This window comes from Pelophylax lessonae, assembly GCF_965119305.1.
Source record: "Pelophylax lessonae genome assembly, chromosome: 10".
Lineage (NCBI taxonomy): Eukaryota > Metazoa > Chordata > Amphibia > Anura > Ranidae > Pelophylax > Pelophylax lessonae.
Window position 1 is genome coordinate 173,208,067 of NC_138777.1, and position 27,995 is coordinate 173,236,061.

Consider the following 27,995-nt stretch of genomic DNA (forward strand, 5'->3'; position numbering starts at 1 on the left):
AGAAAGATAGGTCTCCTACAGGTCTTGCAGACTCCAGCCTTCAGACTGCACTTTTTGCTTCCAGCTCCGCCCACAGCTTCTTCCTGGCCACAGCACAAGGTAAAGGGGTGCACTGTGATGTAAGGGAGGGTGACTGATAAATAGGGGGTGCTGCTCAAGGTTCCAGCCAGGCCCTTTCCTGTAGTACACAACTGGGATTGCTGGCAAGGACAGAGCCAAACCCAGCTCCAATGATACGAAAAAAAGTCTTATGCCCTACACCTCACTGCAAGACCCTGTGGCTATGTGAAATGACAGCCTCAGCCCGGGTCCAGCCAAGCCATACCCCCAATGCAATTCACTCCACCCCTGGAGCATAATCTTGGGGAAAATCATGATTAAGCCAAGGGGCAGAGTGAAACGAGTTGGGGGTGTGGCCTGGCTGCAACCTGGGCTGAGGCCATCATTTCACAAATCCACAAGGTTTGCAGGAAGGTGCAGTGCATAAGACCTTTTTTGTCTCTGGTAGCATTGGGGAATCTTAACATCTGATGTAAGGTGAGTGGGGTGCTCTGCACATCTAGTCTTACACAGATACAACTAGCCCTTTGAGAGCAACCATAATGCTGATAAGGCCTGTGATGAAATTGAGTTTGACATCACTGCCTAAGAGGGACAGCAAGGCAAGACTAGACAAAAATTGTATACCATATGAAGTAGCACTATTGGCCAATATACAAGAAAGGTACAACTGCCACAGAGTAAGTATATAAAGCCCAGAAAAACACAGATACATTTAAAGTCTTTGTGTACCAGTATGAGATGTGCTGTACAGGGGACTGCAAGAGCAGATACCAAATTAGACTCAAATACTTATTCAAGTAGTTGACAAATGGCACTGTAAAACTTTCAAATTATTATTTTTTTTGTTTTATTGAGGCACTAGTGTAGTTGGATATTCCCTATGCTGTTTGCCCTACTTTGGAATGACAGGCTTACATTTTATGGCTGTAGTTTCTAGTGTGATCAATTATGCTATGTCCATGTATTTATTATGCACCTAGCTTGCCCTTAGCCATGCCTCAATATTTTTTTTTTTGTCTTGCATTACAGACGTGGGAGCATTAATGTGATAAAAACACATCTCTTGCCTTCAGTGCCTGCACATGTTTCAGGTCTAATTACTATGCAGCTTTCACCTGCAGAACACTAGAATGTAGTCTGAGTTCTTACCATACAGAGGTCATGCCACACCACATGCCTCATGTTTGAACACAAACCGAAACTGACACCGGAATATGAATATTTACTATAAGCTGTGCATACAGGCCAACAAATGACACCATAAAACTATATGATCAACACACATCTTGTGAGGGTGAAAAACAAAAAGGTGCAGCCAGCAAGACTTATGCTTTTAGTAATATATTAACGATTACAGATAAGCATTAATGTAGATCTGCTTGAGGTTCAGCTTTAAAGTGAACTTGTGCCTAGACTATGGACAAACTATTTAGATAATCTTGAACATAAAAAAGTTTCATAAGCCCTCTCACCTTTCTAGCTGCTAAGATTCTAAAGTGAAGTGTAGAGGTCCTTTCATAGGGAGTGTTTACAGTCTGGATTAAACTGTCAGTTTTTCAGACTGAAGCAAAATGTATATCTATAGACATGTGGATTTAAGCAGACGTACATCTGCTTACATCCAGGAAAAAAACTGAAAAGGGGTTGCATCCTTTTATGTTTTTTGCAGACATAAATGGTTGTTCAGATACTTCCATTTAGAGCAGCACAAAAAATGTTAAAACACTTTTGTCCGCCTTTGACTATTTCTATCAAAAAAAAGAAGTATACAGATATAAACTAACGTAAACTAAAAAAAACAGATCTACAAACTGATTCAAAAGGATTCAGTTTTTTTTTTTTATTGTTTTCATGATGGAATACATGGCACATGTGTAAAAGAATCCCAAGCCTCGGTTCACACTATGAATCCCACAGGAATGCGCACATGCAATTCAGTGCAGTATGATTTAAGCCCATTTATTTTGAATGGGCTCAAGTTGCACCAAAAAGTAGTGCATGCACTACTTTGGGAAATGCACTGCAACTGAATTGTATGGTACTTTTACACCATGCAATCCAGTGCAGGCAAACACTGCATTTGTGACCTGCATTTGGGTGTCGTTACTGACACTCGCTGCAGATCACAACTAGAGTGCATTTTAAACAAAGTGCGGAAAATGTGCATAGATCGCAGGTTTCCAGCACTACGTCCTAGTGTGAACCAAGGCTTATTTCGATTCTAACCTTTAAAAAAGAAAAAAAACACATGCAGTAGCCTCCTGCAATCCAAATGTATTTTAGTACTAGTTTCTTTCAGCACTAGGCCAAAGCAGTTACTAACTGAAAGGTTAAGTGTAGACCTGAAAGGGCATTTCAATAATTCAGGCTGCCAAAAAAGGGTTAAAGGAGATTTACAGCCAAAGCTTGTTTGGCTGTGCTTCTTCTGTAGATCACAGGAGAGCAGTTCGCTTTGCACTCCTGTGACCCGTTTTTAGCAGAGAGCGAGCTGAAGTCCAGCCCAGTGCTCCAGTGGGCGAGGAGGGGGCAGAGCAGAGAGCTGTTGACTGTCAGCGGCTCTATGGCTCACGGAGCTGTAAGAACCGAGCGATTGGCAGGGTTCGTTCGCTCGGTTCTCAGTGTTAGAGGCGCTGGGGGACAGATGCGGAATCGCACCAGTAAGTAGGATTCTAAATAAAACAAAACAAAAAAAACAAACATTCATCTCTTATAGACCCCATTCACACTGCCGTGACTTGTCAGGCGACTTGTCAGCCTGACAAGTCGCGGTCCATCGACTGCTACAGGACCCGTTCTAATAGGAGCGACACAAGTCGCTCCGACTTAGAAAAAGGGTCCTGTACTACTTCGGGGCGACCTCGGAGCGACTTGCATAGACATTATATGAAGTCCGTGCAAGTCGCGCCGAAGTCGCGGTGCACAGGACTGACAAGTCGCCTCCCGAAGTAGTGCAGAGTCGTGTCGCCATAGTGTGAACCGACTGTGAAAGATTGGCTTGTAAAACAGAAAATAAAGAAAGTATAGGTACAAGTCTTCCCAGCAAAAGAAAATGGGTAAAAAGGTAATGTAAAACTTAAAATGCTAAATAAAATTTATTTCAAAGTTATTACCACTTGTGCCCCTTTAAAGCACTAACCAAAAAGGTTTATAGCAATTACAAACTCTCCAAAAAACACTCTCAGGTTCAGAGAATTCTGAAATACTAGTGTCACAAAATTAGCAACTATTTGCATACAACTCCTAAAAATTAACACACTGGATTGTCAAAGGATTACAAATTCAAAAGAAAAATGTCAGGCTCCATTAATGAGAAAGTAGATGCAGATATTTCTCACCTTTTCTTTACTTCATTTCTAATATTTTGGAGTTAGATTTTTATTTCAAGAGCATGACCACCACTATGATACACAAAATTTCATCTAAATTTGACATGTGCCCTCTGCTTCCCACATTAACCCATGCAGTACCAGCACATATATACATTCACCACTCTGTAGAATTCCTTTATTTTGCTCCACTGAGATAAAATGTAACAGACAAGGGGTAATGTACAGACAAGGGGAAGCAGGTCAAAGCACAGAAGGTGTAGAGAAAAGAAGATGACTTCATGTAGGGGAAGAGCTGAACAATTCAGGATAGGTCACTTATAGAGAATGTCGTAGTGTCCAGGTCGGTAGAGCAGGAAAACCTGTGGATTTGATCCCTCCGGAAACACATGGGTGACTGTGCTTCCCCCCTCACCCCTGTCCATATATTCAACTTGGATGGAAACATTCAAGGCCTGGGAGAGAGCAATGATGTGGATGTGATCACTTTCCTTACACATGGGCTCCACTTCCTAAGCATAGAAACAGAAGAAAACACCACCATGGTTGAGGAGAGCAGCAGACACAATAAGAAAAGATGAGGGAAAGAAAAAAAAGAAAAAAGAAAAAAATGGGAAAACGGATATTAAACTGCTGTGTCTACAACTGCAAGGTACACACATTAAAAACATTTACAGAGGAAAGGTCATGAATACTTACCTTCACTTCCCCTGCTGCTCTGCAAACCGCCTAGTAGCCGGTACTTTGACCAAATGCTTACAGGTAATAAATCTGATTAGCACCTTCCAAAGAGACAAAAATACCATAAAGCCAGCCATTACTGGGTCTCAGGGCAGCAGTGAAGGTATTTCCAGACTTCTATGGTATGGGATGGGCTGCAGGGCAGCATGTTTATGTGACCATAAGTCTCCAATAAATGAAAACAATAGAACAAAGTTAGATCCTAGGAATAAAGATAAATCCTGGGGTGGGTTTTAAAAAACACATCTTTTCTTTAGAAATACACTTAAGGCATCCACAAAATGTAGATAGTAGGTATCCTTTCTGCACCATCTGAATACTAATGGCATAGGTTTAAAAATCATTTAGCACATATATTTATTTTTATGTATTGATGTATTGCTGAAAGAGCTCCTATGGGTCCATATTGTTACCCCAAACTGTTCTATTTTCCACAAGATATAGCAGTCCCACAGCTGGTATGCTTTTCTATCCAGATACATTCCATTTCTGCAAAGTACTAAACGTACACTAATAATTCTATATGGCTTCACATCAAAATATTTCCCTTGCTTTCCTTATTACAGAAAGGAAATGGAGTAAGCCATCTGATAGACTATTCCCAAGAGATGGTGAGCTATGAAAAACAAAGCGCAGCTTTTCTTTACCTGCTGGCAGAATTCCTTGACGCTTCTTCCCCCTTCTATAAAGTGCTGGTAGAAGACACCGTCTCTCTGCAGGTGACCAGATGTCAGAAGACGCAGGTAGACAACCACATAGTCTGAAACAGTCTGCTCATTAAATGCAGCTAGTAGCTCTGACGCTGCAGGACGCTTCTCCACAAGAGCGATTAAATCCATGAACTGCAAATATAGAAGGAAAAGAACACTGGAGGTCATATTAAATAATATAACTTTGCCATTTTCTAGAGCAAGCAGTACATACACCAATTACAAAATGAAAATATTTACAAAAAAAAAAAAACAATGGAATTGTATGGAGTATTATCTTAAAGTGACAAATAAGCCTTAGGGATGATCAGTCTGGATAACATTGTCAAAGCCAGTGCTCACCGTATTGTGAAAATCTTCTATAGTAAACTCTGTAAATCCTTGTTTGATGAGCTCTTCCTTGCTGTGCAGTGACACTTCCTTAAACCTACAAAAGTGAAAGGAAAAGACAGGAGGAGGTGAAGATATGAGGATGGAGAGTGCAAACGCACGGAAAAAGGGAACGTTTCATCACAGAGAAGAGCCCCACAGTGATAACTGTAAAAGTAAATAACCAACCCGTCCCTTGTGCCATGCTCAACGAAAAGACACTTTCTAAGCATATGTAGAAAAATCATTTCCATCTTACCTTGTTAGGTCAGGACCTCCATCCAATAAAGCTTCTAAGTATGAATAGCCAAACGCTCGATAAAAGCAATTTCCATCTGGTCGCGTTCTGCGTATGTAAGCATATCGTCTGTGTAAATCCTAAAAAGACAAGCGACATGCATCTTAAATATAGCATTTGTATGCATCGGAATTACTTTTTACTGTAAAATACATTTAGGTAATGATAAAACTAGTATATTGCAAGTGTGGTAAACCATTAGTTATGCAAGTGACAAGAAGCATGAAAGGAAAAAAAAAATCCCCACTCAGTCATGTTATGTATGATGCAACAAGAACCCATCATCATTCTTACCTGGCTCCTATATTAAAGCTACACATCTCTGAATTCCTAATGCAGTGCAGTTTTAGTGTGGAACATTTTACATGCATTAAAGTAGATGTAACCCCCAACTAAATGACATTTACCCTGTTTCCCCGTAAATAAGACAGTGTCTATTTCCTTTTTTTTTTGTTCAACAATAAATGTGTACCATATTCCTCTTCATGGAAAAATATTACCTGTATACGGTACGGTAGTAGTTGTCATCACAAACCAGCAAATTGCATCCTCTTGTGTCATTTTGATTACCCCCCTCCTTCTGATCCTCCTTTGTCATTTTGATTGCCCCCTCTGATCCTCCTGTTTAATTTTAAGTGATCCCACTCCCCCCTCCCCTGTGCCCGTGGACACCTTCACCAGACATCCACCCCACCCCTTTATCAGACATTTCCCCCCTACCTCAGTCACCCCTGTGTCCACACAATGTGCCCAACTCCTGCCCCGCGCGATTCACTGTCTAATTGCGAGTCAGCCAGACTCTGTCAGGGCAGAGTGAGCAGCAGCAGGGGGCAGCTTGTCCTGGCGGCGGTGTGGGCTCTCTGATTAAAATAGACCTCGCACTTCCTGTCTGCTCCGGCTGCGCTACGGCCAACAGTGAGCTGCGCAGCCACGCCCGCCGCTACGGTCCAGAGTTACGGTAGCTTCGGGGGGCCTTATTATCGGCGAGACCTTATGTTCGGGGGAGGCCTTATATTTCAGCAAGAGGCAAAACTGTAAGTTGGTCATATTTTCAGGGGATGTCTTACTTTCGGGGAAACAGGGTAGTGCTCTAAAAGAAATAAGGGTCATACTACTGTTTCTTTTAACCACTTGCCGACTGCTCACACTGAGCGTACTGCGGCAAAGTGGCTCGTTATTGTCCAGCGACGTAGACCTACGTCGCTGGACTCCTCCCCTTGTGGGCGCCGCGTGCGGCAGGAGGCTCGCTCCCGCTGTATTCAGACACAGCGGGAGTCGGGCCAGGGGAGGAGAGGCGGTGATCACCACCGCTCTTCCCCGATTGTCGGGGATCGAGTGAGGAAATCCGCCCGCTTGTGTAAACAAAGCGGGCGGATCTCCTCTGTGACAGACAGGGACAGATTACAGGATTCAGCATAGCTGAACCTGCGATCTGTGCCTGTGTCACTCAATCCCCTCCTCCCCCCACACACGTCAGTAAGCACCAGGCATATATTTAACCCCTTGATCCCCAATAAAGTTAACCCCTTCCCTGCCAGTGACATTATTACAGTAACAGCGCATATGTATAGCACTGATTACTGTAGTAATGTCACTGGTACCCCCAAAAGTGTCAAAAATGTCAGTTAGGGGTCTGATCTGTCCGTCGCAATGTCGCAGTTCCGCAAAAAAAAAAAAAACGTAGATCGCCGCCATTACTAGTTAAAAAAAAAAAAAATTACATAAATTTCCCATAGTTAGTAGCTGCGATAACTTTTCCGCAAACCCATCAAAATACGCTTATTGCAATTTTTTTTAACCAAACATATGTAGCAGAAAACAAAGTGGCCTAAAATGTTAAAAAATTTTGATTTTTACATTTTTTTTGGGGAGTTTCATATAAAAAAAAGTGAAAAATAGTTATTTTTTCAAAATTGTCTCTCTTTTTTTGTTTATAGCGCAAAAAGTAAAAATCGCACAGGTGATCAAATACCAATTTTATTTGGGTACAGCGTCGCAAGACCGTGCAATTGTCTGTTAAAGTAACGCAGTGCCGAATCGCAAAATATGGCCTGGTCGGGAATGGGGTAAAATCTTCCGGTCTTAAAGCGATTAAAAATACACTCATTGAGAATTTTTTTGTCAAAGACATGTAGCTAAATACATTTTGGCCTAAATATATGACAAAAAATGAATATATTGGATATTTTTTAACTGTCAAAGTAGAAAAATAGTTATTTTTTCAAAATTATCTTTTTTATTAATATCGCAAAAAATTAAAAGCGCAGAGGCGATCAAATACCACCAAAAGAAAGCTCCGTTTGTGGGGAAAAAAAGGACGTAAATTTCGTTTGGGTACGGCGTTGCATGACCGCGCAATTGTCAGTTAAAGTCACGCAGTGCCAAGTTGCAAAAAGTGGCCTGGACGTAAAGCAGGAAAATCCTCCAGTGGTAAAGAGGTTAAAATATTATACCCAATATCTTTTTTCATCCTTTGTTAACATTCCATGCTGATCTCCTGCAACACCTTTGTAGTCACTTCCTGTCTACATCCATGTACTTTAGCTGCCTGGCATTTCCAAATGGTAACAACATTGGACAAACACAAGCGTGTTGAAACAGTCACCTAGTGTCTCCATCAGAAGCACAGGATCATAGCATGGAGTACAAATGGAAGACTGGGACACAGTGCAGTCAAGTCACCCTATAGCAGTGATGGTGAAACTTGGCACCCCAGATGTTTTGGAACTACATTTCCCATGATGCTCAACTACACTGCAGTGTGGATTGCAGAGTGGATGAGCATGGGAAATGTAGGTCCAAAACATCTGGGGTGCCAAGGTTCACCATCACTGCTCTATAGAGAGTGTCTGAACAATGACCTTCATTGGCAGGATTGCTTGTAAAATTTATGGAAAGTCCAATTCTAGATTTAACCACTTAAGCCCCAGCCCTATTTCGGACACTTTTTGTTTACAAGTTAAAATCAGTATTTTTTCCTAGAAAACTACTTAGAACCCCCAAACATTATATATATTTTTTTAGCAAAGGCTCTGGAGAATAAAAGGTCGGTCATTGCGATATTTTTTGTCTCACGGTATTTGCGCAGCGGTCTTTAAAACGCATTTTTTTGGAAAAATCACAAAAAATACTAAACAGTAAAGTTAGCCCATATATTGTGAAAGATGATGTCACGCCAAGTAAATAGATACAACATGTTATGGTTTAAAATTGCGCACACCCGTGGAATGGCGACAAACTACGGTCAATAGAAATCTCAATAGGCGACGCTTTAAAAAAGTTTTAACGGTTACCAGTTTAGAGTTTGAGTGTAGCTCTTTTTTTTTTTTTTTTTTTAATTATTGCTCACGCTCTGGCGATCGCAGCGATACCTCACATGTGTGGTTTGAACAGTGATTTCATTCGCGGCTCGACTTCCGTATATGTTTTTTTTCGTGCGCAAGCTAACGGTGACAGGGGCGGCTACATTCTTTTTTTTTTTTTTTTAAACTTTATTACAGGTTTTTAAAAAAAAAAAATAATAATCTGATCACTTTTATTGCTGTCACAAGCAATGTAAACATCCCTTGTGACACCAATATGCAGTGACAGGTACTCTTTATGGAGGGATCTAGGGTCTAAAAAACCCTAGACCCCTCCACTACACTTCCATGTATTCAAAACCCCGAAAACGGCATTTTTGCATACAGATGTTTTTTTAAATCTGCCACATTTTGCAGCAGAGTAACCCAGAAGTGACGTCATGGACGCCGCCTCCGGGTTACGTCATCGGAGACTCGATCGAAGCCGCTTCCGGCTTAGATCGGGACTCCATCCAGGCGGCGGATTTGCCGGCTGGGTGCTCGGGTCACCCGGTGGGACGGGAGGCCCGGGCAAAATCACGGAAGGCGGCGGGAGGGGGGACGTCCCCTCCCGCTTACCTGGGTAACGATTGAGCGGCTCCCGAGCCGCATCGGTCATTACCGACGGTCTTTACCGTCGCCTCTAAACCATGGTACCGGGATGGTGCCTCTAGCTAGAGGCATCATCCCGGTATAACCCCGCAAAGTCTGCCGACATAAATATACGTCACTTTGCAGTAAGTGGTTAAAAATATAGAAATTTTGCCCTTATTTAAGTGTGGAAAAAAACGTGGTCATTTATACATAAAAATAAAAAAAAGTAATCCTCTGCCCCGACACAAGAACATAAATGCATTAAGGCAGGTGAACCTACATATAAAAAGGACAATTGCACTATACATCACATATTGCCATGAACATCAGAATGAGGGCCATCAGTCACAGTTAACTCTAAATGAGAACCAGTAAAGGTTTTTAAAGTGTCGTCTATGAGCAATTTTGGGCAGGTGTAAAAAAAATGCTGTATATAAAAGGCTCGTCACACTGTAAACAAAAATTTTAAAGTCAGCAACTACAAATACTGTATTTACTGACAGCGATGTCCTCACCTGACCTGGCTCTTTGCTGGTCTTGGGGTCCGTGCGCTGGCAACTTAACTGTTGGCAGCCAACTGACTGCTTTTGGCTTCACAGCCGGCTGCCCACTGCACATAAACGAGCTGCACTGTGCCCCGTGAATGGTCCTGCAGTCTCCTGGGACCTTTGACGTGTTGAAAGAAGCTGCGGGGAAGGGGACGGGGAGAGCAAACTTCCGCCAGAAGTGGGAGCAGGTACCCGCCCAAAAAGCATTATTTACACTCTTGGGTGAAGTATCACTTTAAGAATGCTTTCAGAAATAGAAGTCTTAATAGTTTCTTTTTATCAAAACAATGGAAAGTAAATGAACAGAAGAGAAACCTGCACAGTTTTTGAACGAACAGGCAGGTAGGTTGTTCCAAACATGATACGCATGTAATCCCAGACAGACTCATGTTGAGATCAGGGCTCTGTGGGGTGAAAGCATCACTTATAGGATTCCTGGTTCTTCTTTAGGCTGAAGATAGTTCTTAATGACACTGGCTGCATGTTTGGGGTAGTGTCCTGCTGCAGAATAAATTTGAGGCTAACCACACGCCTTCCTGATGGTATGGCATGATGGATACGTATCTGCCTGTTTTTCTCAGCACTGAGGACACCACTGATCTGGCAAAAAGTAGTAAACTAAAAAGCAAAACTTTCTTTTGGACAGAGTAGGAAGGGTTGAAACTCCTATTGGGTTATGTATGGTTTCTGTACCCTGCTGGAAAAATGTCTATTCACTTCCTGTCTTGAAGAAAGAACATGAAGTGAGAGGAAATCTACACAAAGTGAGGGGATTTCCATCTTAGACAGTAGTCACCAACATTTGTCCCCATTGAAATATTTCCCATAACCTCTAGCTCTCATGGTGACTTTAAATTTTAGTATTTACCATAATTTTTTGTCTTAGTGACAATGGTCACCTGTACAGAGGGATAAATCTCCCCACAGACAAAAAGCCTAAGCAGTTAGGAGACCCACATAGAACATATCCCTTTTATAATACCTATTTCTAGAGTGTTTTGGAAAATAAACCCCGACATACGAATAGCTTTGAAGAATAATGCATCCAACTGTGATTGCTGTTAAAGCTTAAGTTTAGCTAAAATTACAAACGGGGAAAAAAAAAAAAAAAAGGCACAAGGTACACAATTTACAGCTAGTATGAGGTGTCCCTTGTGTTGATTCTTCCCCTTTCAGCTGAACTGCTACTCTGTCCTACCCCCCACCCCCTGCAATCTTCCGATGCAGCAGGGCATTAAAACAGACAAGGGGCTATGAGGAGCTCTCAAGACCTTGACTATGCCCACCCTGCTAGATCTGCCATTTATAGAAGCCATATTAAAGCTGAATTGCCATAGCCATGTTCTCAGAATTGAAGGGACAGAGCTATCAATCATCTACACAACCCACATTCAGAGGGTATGTACAGCTTCCATGAATGGTAGATCAGAAAGGGGCGGGCATACTTGAGCTCTCTTAATGAGAGCGCCTGACAGCCCTTTGAAGCTGTATTAATCCCCACCGCACCAGACAATTACGCAAGTAGGACAGAGCAACATTTTGGCGAAAAAGAATCAACTCAGTGCTTTGAGAAAGTATTCATACCCCTTGACATTTTCCACATTTTGTCATGTTACAACCAAAACTGTAAATGTATTTTATTGGGATTTTATGTTAGACCAACACAAAGTGGCGCATAATTGTGAAGTAGAAAGACAATGATAAATGGTTTTCAAGATTTTTTGCAAATAAAGATCTGAAAAGTGTGGTGTGCATTTGTATTCAGCTCTGAGTCCATACTTTGTAGAGCCACCTTTCGCTGCAATTACAGCTGCAAGCCTTTTTGGGTTTGTCTCTACCAGCTTTGCACATCTAGAGTGTGAAATGTTTGCCAATTCTTCTTTGCAAAATAGTTCAAGCTCTGTCAGATCGGATGGAGAGCGACTATGAACAGAAATGTTTAAGTCTTGCCAACGATTCTCAATTGGATTTAGGTCTGGACCTTTCTAAAACCTGAATATGCTTTGATCTAAACTATTCCATTGTAGCAAAGTTAAATTTTGGTCTAATCTGACCAGAGCACCTTCTTCCACGTTTGCTGTGTCCCCAACATGGCTTCTCGCAAACTGCAAACGGGACTTCTTATGGCTTTCTTTCGATAATGGATTTCTTCTTGCCACTTTACCATAAAGGCCAGATTTGTGGAGTGCCCGACCAATAGCTGTCCTGTGGACAGATTATCCCACCTAACCTGTGGATCTCTGCAGCTTCTCTAGAGTTACCATTGGCCTCTTGGCTGCTTCTCTAAGTAATGCTCTCCTTGCCAGGCCTGTCAGTTCAGATGGACAGCCATGTCTTGGTAGGTTTGCAGTTGTGCCATACTCTTTCCATTTTCAGATGATGGATTGAACAGTGCTCCGTAAGATGTTCAAAGCTTGGGATATTTTTTATTTTTTTTTTTTTATATAACCTATAACCTAACTCGGCTTTAAACTTCTCCACTACTTTATCCCTGTCCTGTCTGGTGTGTTCCTTGGCCTTCATTATGCTGTTTGTTCACTAAGGTTCTCCAACAAACCTTTACAGAACAGCTGTATTTATCTTGGGATTAAATTACCCACAGGTAGACTATTTACAAATTAGGTGACTTCTGAATGCAATTGGTTCCACTAGATTTTAGTTAGGAGTAGTAGAGAAAAAAGAATAAAGGAAAAAAAATGCATGCCACACTTCAGATATTTATATGGAAAAAAATTTGAAAATCATTCATCGTTTTCCTACGACTTCACAATTATGTGCCACTTTGTGTTGATCAATCACATAAAATCCTAATAAAATACATTTACGTAGTTAGTTGTAACATAAAATGTGGAAAATTTCAAGGGGTATGAATACTTTTCCAAGGCACTGTAAGTAATGTCCCTTGTGCATATTTTCCGGTTTGCAATATCAGAAAATGTAGGCTTTAATTCTATCCTTCAACCTCAAACAATTTTATACAGTGTAAAATTACCTTAATTTTCGCTTGGTACACCTGATCATCGGAAGCATATTCTTGATATAGTACAGATAGATCCAACCGATCTGAGAGTAGTGGAGTCTGTCCAGCAATCTAAGACCACATAAAAAGATTAAAAAAACTAATTTGTAAGACTGATTTGCAGAAACATCAGCAAATTTCTCTAAGAGACAAAAAAGTACCTTCTATTACTCTAAGCCTTGTCCAAATCTCCAAATTCCTTTTTTGCTGCTGTGATCCAACTACCTGTTAGAGGGTGGCTACATTCATTCTCCATGGTCCCACTTTATGCAGGAACATGCCACCCCACCTTTTTTTTTTCGACTTGGACTAGGGACTATGGAATCTGTAGAGTGCACAGAGCAGTGCATATGACTGCAACTAACATGCACTGCTTGTTCCAAACAGAAGGGAGTTGGAAGAGGAGGAAATTGCAATGAGGGACAAAAATAGATTACATGGCCATTAAGTAGTAGATGTGTATGGATTATTTTTGGACACTAAGAATATTGTCTAGAGCAGTGATGGCGAACCTTGGCACCCCAGATGTTTTGGAACTACATTTCCCATGATGCTCATCTACACTGTAGAGTGCATGAGCATCATGGGAAATGTAGTTCCCAAACATATGGGGTGCCAAGGTTTGCCATCACTGGTCTAGAGGAACGGAATGTATTCTCTTGAGAAGAGGAGTTTAAGGGGGGATATGATCAACGTGTATTAATACATAAGGGGTCCATATAGTGAACTTGGTGTAGTTATTCACTTTAAGGTCATCACAGAGGACAAAGGGGCACTCTATGTCTGGAGGAAAAGGGATTCATCTCCAAAAACTGAAAGATTTCTTCACAGTAAGAGCTGTGAAAATGTGGAATAGACTTCCTCTAGAGGTGGTTCTGGCCAGCTCTGTAGACTGCTTTAAAAAATGCCTGGATTATTTTCTAGGTGTACATAATATAACTAGATACCAACATTTATAGGTAAAGTTGATCCAGGGAATATCCAATTGCCTCTCGGGGGATCAGGATGGAATTTTTTTCCCCTGCTGTAGCAAATGGGATCATGCTTTGCCGGGGTTTTTCTCCTTCCTCTGGATCTACTGTGGGTATAGAATTGTGTGTATGGGATTGTATGGTTGCGTTTTTTGTTTTTTTATTGGTTGAGCTAGATGGACTCGTGTCTTTTCAAACTGACCAACTATGCAACTATATAAGGAACAATGTCACTTTCTCTATGAGGTATGAGAATGAAGATAGAATACTTACGCTACTCCTTGCCTTTAGGGATTAAAATTAAGCTAGAATACTTACCTTACTTCTTGCTTCATCAGACTCCCGCACACTGCTCCGGGTTGTGGGTAGTCACTCATCACCCTCGCATACAACGGAGGTCTATTGGCTCTGCATTGTACTAAATGTCATGCAACGGAAGCCCAGAGTGACTTACATTAGAGGTTTTAGGGGACCAGTCTCACACATGGAGGGAGCCTGCTGGAATGTGGTTTAATTAGTATTACAACTTATTCCTCAACTTAGCGTAACCAGCATTTAACCCTTGCAAAATGTTATTTTATTTTTTTATTCCTGAATATGGGCTTTAATGAATGTTAAAATCCAGAAGTGAGCTTAAAGTAGCGCATAAAAAAAAAAAATCTATGTGCCTCTCAGCTCTCATGCATGGTTATCCCATAATGTGTCACACTAACCTCTTGTTGTATACGATCTTGCTGGGCAATAATAGCTTCATCATATGTGAGGCAATTCACACCTACGCATAAAATAAAGGTTAGGATAGTTAACTGATAAATCAAAAAAAAAAAAAAAGATCCATACATTTCAACAGAAATGGATAACAATCCTTTTTATAAACTAAGTAAATTAACAAAATGTCCATGCCTTGAACTTACGTAGGAACAACTGAATCTAAGTAAATGGGTCAGATATTTAGATTAACTGCAAACATTCTACTGTACGGTGAATGCATCGGGCAAACATTTTCGTCCAAAGAATTTTCATACGATTTTCGTATAGCGTGTACAGAACTTTCTACAGATGATTCAGAATTTTCCTACGAAAATTCTCGAAGGGACAAACTCCAAAATTTTTCTCGTACGGGGAAAAAAACAAAAGATTTTTGTTTAATGTGTACCATTTTCGTACAATTTTTTACAACAAAAATCTAAAAATGAAGACTGCACATGATCAGAAACAATACAATAAAAAATATGCGTGATGCAACCGGTGACACACCTCCATCCCTCAATAACATAGAAAGTTGCAAAGATTTGCCCTTAGGACTTTAAACGAGGTGCGACACACCCAATGATACAGTGTAAAAAGCAAGTTTATTGGAACATACAATGTCAGCAAGTATACACAGTCGGCAGGTACCATATTATGAAACAGATTTCTGATGTTATACATAGTATATTAATATTTATAGTCAAGTTCAGTATTCCATAGAGCAATCCATGGTAGGTAAAAACTGCATCTTGATAACCCGACGCGTTTCATGAACAACCATTCACTTCCTCAGGAGTTGATGCGATACATGGTTTCTAAGAAATAAACAATTTGCTGCATGTAATAAAGATAGTAGATAACGTTATGCTGATGCGAAACACTAAGGGGTTATCAAGGTGCCCATACTTAAAAATCTGTTAAGAAATCGCATGCTCATGATCCATTGGCTGCTGCTGAGAATGTCTATCCCGGGACCTGTGGGCCTGGGATCCGCGAGGGCCCAGCAGGACAAACGGGGCCAAACACAGGCACAGACCAACATGGTGTGGCATCCACAGTAATGGCTAGAGGAGACATATCTATGTATCGGACTCGTATCTAAAGTGTATATGAATAGAAATATCAGCAATCAGTACAAGGGGTATAATACTGTGCAGTAAGTAGGGGTATCAACTGGTAACACTGAGGGAGCCTGAGTTCAAAAATTGAAGCAATACTCTGGCCAAAGGATGTATGCGTCATCACCGAACACTGTGGATCCACTTAAGGCAATAAGATAAGAGAGCCCAGCTCTGCACTTGCCTTCAGTGGCTCCACAGTAGGGCTGAACGATAGTTGATATGATATCGACTATCGTTCTGCGGACGTGGGCGATATTCATATCGTCGAGGTCACGATATTTTGCATAGGCAGGCAGGGAGAAGTCGGGACTCGGAGGAGGACTCACAGCCGTCCCACACTTCAGCGGTGAGCAGCGCGCCGTGAGCAGCTGCACAGCTAACCAATCACGCGTGCCTGCACACCTGATTGGTTCGCTGTGCCGCTACTCACGGCGCAGGGCCGGACTGTATGAATGGCCGCCCCCGCCCGTATGAATGTATCCTCCAGTGGCAGTCCGAGTTCTCTGGGACGAGCATAACTTGCAGCCAATAGGAGGCGAGCTCTCCGCCCTGAAGAGGAGTGCGAACACCGAGAGAAGAGCCGGGAAGTGCGGAGTGTCCGAGTGATGCCTGCTGTGCTGACCCCCACACCATGAAATAAAGCAGCCGGCCCCGCTCCTAGCTATTACACAGCACGGCCAAAAACATGCTGGGCATGTACATGCCAGACAGATTTTCCCTGAAGTCTTCCCAGGTCCAAGACGGGATGGGGCTGTACACCAGCAGGAGAGTGGAAAAGGTTTGTGTCCAAGGGAGGAGGGCAGAGAGGGGGAGAGCGCCGGGGTACAGCTGGGCAGAGTGTGGGCAGCGGAGAACCGGGAGGGGAGATGCCAAGTCTACACTATGAGCTCCTGCAGTGCTGCGGGCATGGTACAGGAGATTTTTCTGTACCATGCCCGCAGCCCTGCATCTCCTGCACTATGTCCACAGCCCTGCATCTCTTGTGCAATGCATGCAGCCCTGCACAATGCCTGCATCTCCTGTACTATGCCCACAGCCCTCCATCTCCTGTACCATGTCTGCAGCCCCTGCACCTTACCCACGGCCCCTGCATCTCCTGCACTATAACTGCAGCCCCTGCATCTCCTGTACCATGCCCGCAGCCTCTGACATGTTCTTCTGTACCATGCCCGCAGCCTCTGACATGTTCTTCTGTACCATGCCCGCAGCCTCTGACATGTTCTTCTGTACCATGCCCGCAGCCTCTGACATGTTCTTCTGTACCATGCCCGCAGCCCCTGCACCATACCTGCAGCCCCTGAATCTCCTGTACCATGCCCGCAGCCTCTGACATAGCTGTCCCAGGTGTCCCTTGTAAGGTAATTGTTGACTTAGGCCTGGATTGACGCGTCTCTCAATATTGCAATATATATCGTTGAAAAAAAAATATCGCAATATATTTTTTTTACAATATCGTGCAGGCCTACTCCAAAGTGTTCGGTGATGACCCATACTAAGTTCATTTTCATCCTCTCTCTCCAACTCTCCTTCACCCTTACATTATAGGTCATAACCTATGCACCTAGGGAGCTGTGTTTATTTCACTTTGATTGCACAATATAGTACATTGTTGCTACATATTCCCCACTTAGGTAGGTCACTTCAATTCACTATTGTTTCCTTTTTGAGGCCCCTGGGGCTATTTAGTTTACTTCTTGATTTGTCATGTCATTCAACTTTATTTGCAAGTCATTGATACTCTCTTGCTTTATTGCTCACTTTTAGCATTTAATCTGAGCATCAGATACATACTTTTTGAACTCCGGCTCCCTCAGTGTTACCAGTTGATACCCCTACTTACCGCACAGTATTATACCCCTTGTACTGATTGCGGATACTACTATGCATATACACTTTAGATAGGAGTCTGATACATAGATATGTCTCCTCTAGGCATCATCCCTGTGGATGCCACACCATGCTTGTGTTTGGCCCCGTTTGTCCTTCCGGGCCCTCATGGATCCCAGGCCCACAGCTCCCGGGATAGACATTCCCAGCAGCAGCCAATGGATCATGAGCATGCGATTTCTTAACAGATTTGTAAGTATGAGCCCCTTGGTGAGCCCTTAGTGTTGTGCATCAGCATAAAGTTCTCTACTATCTTTATTACATGCTACAAATTGTTTATTTCTTAGAAACCATGTATCGCATCAGCCCCTGAGGATGTGAACGGTTGTTCATAAAACGCATCGGGTTATCAGGATGCATTTTGGATACCCACCATATATTGCTCTATGGAATATTGAACTTGACTATGAATATTAACATACTATGTATAACATCACAAATCTGTTTCATAATATGGTACCTGTTGTCTGTGTTTACTTGCTGACATTGTATGTTCCAATAAACATAGTGTTCACACTGTATCATTGGGCGTGTCGCACCTCATTTAAATTCACGAGAGCAAATCTTTGCAACTTTCTATGATCAGAAACAAACAACAAAAAAAAAAAAAAAAAAAAAAACCTGTGTCGTACGAGAATTTTCATTCATTGGTTCCGATTTGCTGTGAAACAACAAAGAAAATCAGACGATCGTTCGCCCGATTTTCTTATAGTGTTTACCCCACTTTAGTCTGACTCTGTATAATGCCTGAACAAAGATAGCATTGAACTTCTGGATAGAAAATAAGGTAATATTTTAAGGAATACTGTAGTCCCTTTGTGAGGTAAGCTATACCCGAAATTGATACATATTACTAAGCATGCACCCAGACATTTCAACTATGTATATGAAAAAATGGATTTTTGTCTTACCGTAAAATCCATTTCTCTGATGTTCATTGATGGACACAGCTCTTCATCTTTTTGACCGTAGGGTTATACTGTCCCCTACTCCTGTAGGGGGCAGTAAAACCCTACGGTCAAGAAGATGAAGAGCTGTGCCCGTCAATGAACAAAATATATATATATATATATATATATATATATATATATTTTTTTTTTTTTTTAAATAGGGTATGGGTGAACTAAAAAAAGTTTATTTTCTGTAAAAGGTGTCTGGTTGGGAAGATTTCCTTTTACAGGAAATGAGATAAAATCCATAATGTAAGGGGAATTCTTCTCCTAATTTTCACCATAATAGGTGTTACCATGAAAGGTTTATTCCCATCATTTGTTCTAGTGACAACTCTAAGATTTGGATTTCTCATCCTCTCCTGTCTCTTGAATACTCAGCATAAAAACAGAAGGTGCATCTTCCTAGTGGGGATAGAGACAGCAATAAACATAACGGGGGTTCTAAACATGGTATACGCTATAAAAAAAATGGATAAACATCAACTTTAAGACCAAACTCCAGGTAAAGCTTTTCCTTTATAGAGTCAACATGATAAAATACCAAGATTAAAAAATTCCCCATTACAAAATGCTTTCACAAGGCTGGTAGCTGATAAGCACTTTGTAATGTGAATTTGCTGATCTTGGTATTTTATCAAGGGACTTTTTATTTTCATGCTTTACACACACACACAGTCATGGCTGGGAGCAGGTTGGGGGAGGATTGGGTCACCTCCAAGCTCACCTGTTTCCCATCCATCCATTAGCACTCATGTACTCCCATGTTTGGAGACACTCAGGTTGAGTAGTGTTGGGTAGTATTTAGGACTGCAGGATACACAGGGTGCCTTGGAGTGGCCTGCAGCTTATACATGCGTTTGCAAATGTGTGTTAACTAAACCCCTGTTTTTAACCTATTATGTTAGACAGGTTTATTTGGTTTGTCAGCAGACTGGTGGGTAAGTATAGCAAGCTAAGGGCCGGTTGGTTTCTACACACACACACCTTCTTTAATCCCCTTTTTCTCTTCAGTTCTGTTATATACAGTAATGGAGACGCTGAGCAGTGCTCGCCGGTGTCTCATGTAAAGTCCCAAAACTGCCCAAATTTTCCATGTTGCCAGGGATGGAGACGCTCGCTTTACAGGCTGGTGTTTCATCTAAAGTCCCAATTTGCCTTTACCATCTATATTACTGGGATGGGGGTGTGTGTTTCCCAGCTGGTCATTTTTTAGTTTACTCCCTATGGCTTTCACATAGCCATTCGTTTTTCAATACCAGTCATGGATGGGAGCAGGTTGGGGGGAGGATTGGGTCACCTCCAAGCTCACCTGTTTCCCATACATCCATTATTATTCATGTACTCCCATGTTGGAGACACTCAGGTTGAGTAGTGTTCGGTAGTGTTTAGGACTGCAGGATACACAGGGTGCCTTGGAGTGGCCTGCAGCTTATAAATGCGTTTGCAAATGTGTGTTAATTAAAACCCCTGTTTTTAACCTATTATGTTAGACCGGTTTATTTGGTTTGTCAGCAGACTGGTGGGTAAGTATAGCAAGCTAAGGGCCGGTTGGTTTCTACACACACACACACCTTCTTTAATCCCCTTTTTCTCTTCAGTTCTGTTACACACGCACACAAACATTTTGAATCCATAAACTTTTAATAACCCTATTTTAACCAAAAATGGATATTCATCACCTGAACCCTATACTGTACATTACCCATTGAATGAAGCATTTGTTTTTTACTGTGTTCTTGTTTAAAATAATCTATTCTTAAAGCAGACCTTTTATGAAACCACATTGGCATGCATCTGCATGAGCACGACATGAGTGGGCATGATTACCTGCAGAAGCTGGCAGCCTCCCACTGCTTTCAAAAGGGGGCTGCCTCTCATAGCAAATTGTGGGAAACCCCACTGGAGTTCTCGCGTCTAATCTTTTTTTTTTATTTTTTTAAAGAACAAGTCTGTTATACTTTTTGCACAGAGCAGCCCAGATCCTCTTCTCTCGTCCCTCGCCAACAAACCCGTCTCTTCCCTGTTGCCGGGTGCCCCTATAGTAAGCTGCTTGCTATGGGGGCACTCATGCAGGCTCTCTCCCGAGCCGGACTCTGTGGATCCATTGACATTCACGCAGTGCTGCTCGGCCCCTCCCGACTTATTGGCTGTGATTGACAGCAGCAGGAGCCAATGGCTCCCTTTTTGGTGTCTGAGCCAGTGAGGAGAGAGAGAGAGAGAAAAAGAGCAGCGATCCTGCTCTCGTGCACAGCATGGGACCGACAACAGACTTCTGTATGTATAAGGGCAGGAGGGTGAATTGGTGGTGGGAGCTGCACACAGGTGTTTTTTAATACCTCAATGCATTATGGTTAAAAAAAAAAAAAAATAAAACCTGACTTTAGAACCACTTTAATGTAACACAGCCTAACGGTACATCTGAAAATTAATGTTTGCATTTCAGTTTAGAGGAGCTTCATTGCCCTTTAAAAGCTACCCTGTAACGCACGCATTACGAAAAAAAATAAATAAATAAAAATCGGTATGCATACATTTTTATACCATTCAGATAACAGCAAGTCTGGCTGGCGGTGTCACAAGTTGGAATGATGGTGACATTTTCATAGGTTTGGAATTTCTTGAATTCCAATGACATTGTCATGTATTTTCCGTTCAGGCAGTAAAACACAAATGTCATTCCGATCAGCCCATGCAACTCTTAGGATCCGGGTATAAATCTGGGGAGGGAATCATTTTTTAAAGCCTAACTCCAGGTTTCACTTAACTTTAAACACTTCTTTCACTAATACATGACTCCGCTGCCATCACTGTATAAACTATGCAGCATCAGCTACATACAGTATACAGCACTGTGTTTTGGAAACCGTACAGGGACATTCCTGTTCCCAGAACAAGTCAGACTGAGTGCTGCATAGTGATTTACAAGAAGCTTTGTAGATTATGAATACAAGGCTTCCTCTGATTGGCTGAGGTGGAGAAGTGGGCAGATGTCACAATTTCCACCTCATCCAATCAGAGGAAGCCTTGTAATGGCTGAGGTGGAGACTGTTCCAAGAAAGGGATGGATAGTCCCCGTACCCCTGTCAGAACAAAGTGCTGTATACTGTATGTAGTTAATGCATAGTTCATACAGCGCTGAGAGCAAGCACATGTATTTGGGAGGAGATGGTTTCATTGGACCAGCTTGGTTAGATCTATTTAAAGTCAAATAAACCTGAAGTTGGGCTTTAAACATTTTTTTTTTCTTTATAAAGGGGAGAGGGTCTGGATCAGAACAATGGAGCAACAGATGACTAACAATCTAAAGCAGGCCATAGACGTAAAGTGAATCTGGCAGGCTGGTTGTACCAAAGTTGATTGATCAACTTAGATACTGTACATTCAGCCTGCCCACATACGGTTCAAACCTCGCCAGTTCAGCAGGAAACCAAACCATCTATAGCCGGCCTAAGGGTACATGCATGCTGGGCTTAAAAACACGGCTTCTACAGGAGCTTTGCATTTTTTTCTCCTGCCTGTAGAAGCAGCTTGAAGCGGTAGTATACTCTGCTTTTTAACTTTTACCTACAGGTAAGCCTATAAAAAGGCCTACCTGTAGGTAAAATTAATATCTCCTAAACCGCCTGCATACAGCCGCTGACAGCAGCGGCGCATGCGCTCTGAAGGTCCGGCGTATCTTCCGAAAGTGAACTCCTGAGTGACGTCATCGCGGCTCCAGCCACTCACAGCGCCGGAGTCGCCGAGGGAACATGACAGCTCCCTCAGCAGTGTCCGGGCGACCGTGTCGGGGCTTCGTTCTAAGGCAAGTATTTCATAATGTGCTAGTATGCGATGCATACTAGCACATTATGCCATTGTCCTGCTGGGTTTGTTTTTTGGGGATACAACCACTTTAATGTTATCCTTCGTGTCCATGCACATCAGGACACTTAGAGGCATATTTTAAGCTCCGCGTTTGAAGACAGAAAAAAAATAATACATTTCTGGATCTCATTTTTGAGAGGGGCTTTCATGCATAAAAAACGGCTAATGCTCAAATGCTTCTAAACCCTTCTAAGCGCGCTTTAAGGCCACATACACACTGGACGTTATTACAGCTGCTGTTTTGGGCATCAGCCGTTTTTTTTTCTGCAGCCAATAGACTCCCCAGCATGTTATCCTATGTGTCCATGCACACATAGGCTGTTAGTTTTTGGCAGGGCCGTTTTCTGGCTGGAAGTTTTTCAGCTGTAAAAAAATATTGCTAATGCTGAAAAACGCTGCTATTCTGTGTCTATCAGCGTTTTTGAGCCATAAGCTACTGCAAAAACGCTGAAAAACTCCTTCAGCTACAGTTTTCTACAGCGAATGTTACCAGCATTTTTATAACAGCCAGTGTGCACGAGGCCTTAGGAATGTTCCTGTTTTTAAGTGTGCATAAAAAAAAAAAAGGGGGGGGAAAAACGCTTGTAAAAGCAAATGCCCGTAAAATCTTCTAAACTGGATGGACTGGTGTCTTTTTTCAACCTCACTAACTATGTAACTATGTAAACTCTTGTGCAAGATCAACCACTTTGAGCATTTTTTAATGCCTTTTTGTCAGAGGTTCTGCCATTTTTTTCTGCTCCTATTGTGCATGGACCTAATGCCATCTGAAATAAGCCAAAATTAGCTCGATATAGCAGTGATCTATTGCTGCAGACAGAGGTTGGACTGAGCTACTTCAGCTCTTCCCAAATCTCAATACTGAATGGCAGTGACATCACAGCATTTCCTGCCTAAACATAATGTGGAAGCATTGTGTTTACATTTTGTTACAGAAAGCTTCTACGGAGTAGTCTGTAACAAGATTGGAAGTCCAGGAATCATTCATTTCAGCTCCTGGGCTTAGCACTGGGCCCCAAATGTCACTGACAGCTGAAAATTCCAGAGCTTCTACCAGCTGGAACCCAGTGAATGCTGGTGTAGTTTTATTGGACAAATTGGCTCACAAAGCCTTCACGCTCAGACCTGGGTGCATTTACTCAGCGAAATGTGAATTATTTTTTTGGACAAATACCACCTTGTTGGGGATAGACTGACCTGCGAGGAAATGCCAGGCAAGTGTGCTAAACAGAGGCTCTCCTATTTGACACTGCTCTACTAGATGCTCATAACTAGTAATATTGCACATTAGTGCTTTGACAAGCATTTTGTACAGCACTTTTTTTTTTTTTTTTTTTTTTAACAAATCAGGAGTGCTTTATTGAATAAACAGGACAATACAACATAAGGCAGCTCAGAGTACAATGCCATAACTGAGTAGCAGTTGAATAAGGCTACAAGACCCAACCGTACATTGTCATAATACATATACCTCGTACACTGACAGAAAACCGCACATTTTTTAAAGCAAATCTGTGAAGAAACCGTCATCACTGTCAGACATTAGATAGTATGCACCGATCAGCCATAACTTAAAGCGGAATTCCGGACAGAGAAACGATTTTTTGCTGAACATACCCCCGGGACAGTCAGGGCTAGCACATTCCACAATGGCTAGCCTCTGATCTGTCCCGGTTCGCACTTACCTTTTAGAAGAAATACTTACTTAGAAAATTTCTTCCACAGCGTTTCCATCTCTGTTGTGGGCAGCTGAAGCCGGCGCGATCCTCTTCTCTGTCTTCTTCCGCGTCTTCGTGTCCCAGAATGCACTGCACCGGCCCCTCTCGTCACTTCCGGTGCGGCGCCGCATTCCTAAACAGCTTCTGGGCATGCCCAGAAGCTGTTTAGCAGGGGAATGCGGCGTCGCCCGGAAATGACGAGCGGGGCCGGTGCATTGATTCCTGGGAGCTATGACGTTTAGCTCCCAGGAATCATCGCGAGGCAGGAAGTGACGGGGTGAGCCTCGGCGCTGGAGGAGGAAGCTGTCATAGGTGAGTATTTACGATCTTCAATAAAAAGGTGAGTAAACAAAAAAAAAAATAACTATCCAATTCCTTTTCAGGTGAGTTCTACCTAGCGGAGGGGCACAAAAAAAAAAAATCGTTTTTGTGCCCGGAACTCCGCTTTAATGATCACTGAAAGGTTAAGGGAATAACATGAATTATCTCATTACAAGGACACCTAAAAGTCAGTGAAATACATTAGGCAGGAAGCAAACATGTTATCCCTGAAGTTGAGGTGTTGAAAGCAAAAAAAGGACATTGCAGTTTGTGGTGTATGGGGCTGCGTAACCAAAAGCACCTACAATGAGCAGATGGGCATAAGAACTGGACCACAGATCAATGAAAGAAGGTGACCTGATCTGATAAATCCTGTTTTCTTTTTCATCATGCAGATGGCCCAGTGCATCACTTACCTGGGAAGGAGATGGCACCACCAGGATGCACTATGAGAAGAAGACAAGCCAGCGGAGGCAGTGTGATGGCTTTGGGCAATGTTCTGCCTTGGAAACCTTGGGTCCTGCCATTCATGTGAATGTTACTTGACACGTACCACCCACCTAAACATTGTTGCTGACAAAGTACACCCCTTCATGGAAATGGTATTCACTGATGGCAGTGGCATCTCTCAGCAGAATAATGCATCCTGCTACATTGGAAAAATGGTTCAAGAATGGTTTGATAAATGTAACAAGAAGTTTGAGGTGTTGACTTCATCTCCAAATTCTGCAGATCTCAACCCAATTGGGCATCTGTGGGATGTGCTGGAAAAACAAGTCCCATGGAAGCCCCACCTCACAGAACTTAAAGGATCTGCTACTGACTGCTTAATGCCAGATACCACTGCATACCTTCAGAAGTCTAGTGGCTTCCATGCCTCAACAGGTCAGGGGCCTGCTTTGGCGGCAAATGGGGACCTACTCAATATTAGGTGGGTGGTCATGTCATAACGTTCTGGTTGATCGGTGTATAAACTACCATTCACATTGGTTCCTCCAATGATGTCCGAAGCATCCTGGCTGTCTTTGTCTTTCAATAGTTTGGTAGTGGAGAATGCGCATGTCTTCTGTGCTATCCTACAATACAATTATTGTGCCTGTCCCTTTGGTAAGGAGGGGGGGGGGGTCTAAGGATTTGTAAACTCTGCCAGGATCTCTCTGCATTCCTGCATTTCCTGCTGATACTAATTAACGCAATGTGTATTCAAATATTGTCTTTTTAGTTGTTCAAGGCTGGCATCATTTTGGCCTTGCACACTGCGGTTTTTTCGTGAATTTTAGACAACATTTTATTGCAAAGACAGCTCCAGCCGCTGTCTCGGGTTCTCACTGGACAGATGGATAGCAGCAGGGGCCATTGACTTCTGCTTCTGTCAATCAAATCCAGTGACACGGGAGAGGGGGCCCAGCTGGGGCCTACTGTCTGTGTTAATGGATGTAGCAGTGGGACGCATGAGCGCAAATGCACGGGTGCCCCCATGGAAAGCGGCTCTCCCTGGGGACACCCAATAAAGAGAAGGAGCCCCACCATGGCACCTGAGAAAAGGAGGATCAGGGCTGCTCTGTGTAAAACCCTTGCACAGAGCAAGTAAGTATAAAATGTTTGTTATATAACAAAAAAATAAACAAATAAAACAAACCTTTTACAATCACTTCACACTTATGCGATGCGGGAAGGCTGCGAATCCGCAGCCTGTTCCCGCATCGCAAACGCACCCCCGGCAGTTCACACTGCCATATGCGATACGCTGGGGGTGTCAATGTAATCTTAATGACACCCCCAGTTTGATCGCATATCGCAGTGCGATCTTGCAGTTCGCACAGGATCGGATCGCACAAGTGTGAACCGCTGTGCGATCCGATCCTGATGCTGCTGCAAAAAAGGGTCCTGTGCGTGTTTGCTGCGGTGCGAATTTAGCCATACAAAGTGTATGGCTAAACTCGCACCGCACAGCCGATCGCATGTAATGAAGGAGCAGTGCGCTCCGACATTACATGCGAACGCCGCAGCCGCAGAAATGTGAACCGGCTCTCAGAAAGAATAGCAAGGGTCTGAAAGAGCAGCGTATTTTGGGTTAAGGTGGTGGTGGGTGCGGGAAGAGAACACCTGAACAAGTAAACCCTGCCTTTGCCGGTTCACATTTGTGCGGCTGCGGCGTTCGCATGTAATGTCGGAGCGCACTGCTCCTTCATTACATGCGATCGGCTGTGCGGTGCGAGTTTAGCCATACACTTTGTATGGCTAAATTCGCACCGCACCCGCAGCAAAGTCGCACGTGACCCTTTTTTGCAGCCACATCAGGATCGGATCACACAGCGGTTCACACTTGTGCGATCCGATCCTGGGCGAACTGCACGATCGCACTGCGATATGCGATCAAACTGGGGGTGTCGTTAAGATTACATTGACACCCCCAGCGTATCGCATATGGCAGTGTGAACTGCCGGGGGTGCGTTTGCGATGCGGGAACAGGCTGCGGATTCGCAGCCTTCCCGCATCGCATAAGTGTGACCCGGGGCTTAAATAATGGCTTCCCAAGGCCGATGCGTGTTTTGGCGAGTTCTCAGGAACATGTAGAGAAACACGTTTCTGTGTGCGTTTTCCAGGACGTAAAGATGTGATCAAAGCCCGATTCTTAATGCCCCCCCATTGGAAGACGAGGTGCATTTTAGTGTGCACAATACAGCATGATGCCAAAACACCCCGCGGTTCAGTGTGGCCAAGTTTAAAAGAAACAGAAAAAAAAAAAAAAGAAAACACACAGGGTTGGGGACTGGTTACCCCGCGTTTCATGCAAATACAGCAATGGAAGGGCTGCTGTGCCCATGTAAACATGCAGGAGTGACCCACCCAAGTGTGAACCTAGGCTTGCAGAGAGCATGCATTGTAATGTACCACAGGCTCTGCATAAACAAACAATACAATGTCCCCTACCAGAACATTCCACCCCCCCAGCTCTGCCCCACATTGCACAGTGCCATGTATGAGGGAGGACTGAGCACACAGGCCGCCCCGTATGGGTATGCAGCCCATGCAGTGCCCGGTGACGGTGAGATGCGGACACCCAGAGCCGAGGAATACAAAGAGCCGGCCGGAGCTCCTCACACTCAGCCCTGCTGGAAGGTAGACACACTCCGGGGACAAGCTCCAGCGGCCTCCCCCTCCTCCCCTCACATATATTCACACGCAGCATCTCCTCTCACCGTCAGTACATTCCAACTGCTGCCTCTCAGGTTCCTCGGCCGCCATCTTTTCTCCGGTCCACCTCTTCCTACACCACTTCCGGGAGCCGCATACCGGAAACTCTGCAATCCTTTCACCCCTGCGCTCCGGATGCAGCGGTCACCATGGAAACTGTGCAGTAACCCTAAACCCTGCCACCACATGGCACATGGCCTGCA

General features: G+C 43.2%; 1 protein-coding gene across 1 annotated transcript; it reads right to left on the reverse strand.

Moving 5' to 3' along the window:
* Nucleotides 1-3,553: 3,553 nt before the first annotated feature.
* Nucleotides 3,554-27,898, reverse strand: OTUB1 (OTU deubiquitinase, ubiquitin aldehyde binding 1). The gene is made up of 7 exons (XM_082270666.1): nt 27,798-27,898; nt 14,694-14,755; nt 12,983-13,081; nt 5,469-5,587; nt 5,183-5,267; nt 4,778-4,972; nt 3,554-3,901 (listed from the first exon to the last, which is right to left on the reverse strand). The coding sequence occupies exons 1-7, from the start codon at nt 27,841-27,843 to the stop codon at nt 3,704-3,706; spliced, it is 804 nt and encodes a 267-aa protein (XP_082126792.1). The 5' UTR covers nt 27,844-27,898; the 3' UTR covers nt 3,554-3,703.
* Between the last annotated feature and the right edge of the window lie 97 nt (nt 27,899-27,995).

What these genes read in the sequence shown, in the direction of transcription:
- OTUB1 (XM_082270666.1), bottom strand. Translation starts at nt 27,843, where the DNA reads ATGGCGGCCGAGGAACCTGAGAGGCAGCAGTTGGAATGTACTGACG. An exon ending in TGTACCAAGCGAAAATTAAG is followed by an intron (nt 5,588 to 12,982) that starts GTAATTTTACAC and finishes TTGTCTTTTTAG; the next exon opens with GATTTACACAGACGATATGC. An exon ending in GGAGGTCCTGACCTAACAAG is followed by an intron (nt 5,268 to 5,468) that starts GTAAGATGGAAA and finishes TCACTTTTGTAG; the next exon opens with GTTTAAGGAAGTGTCACTGC.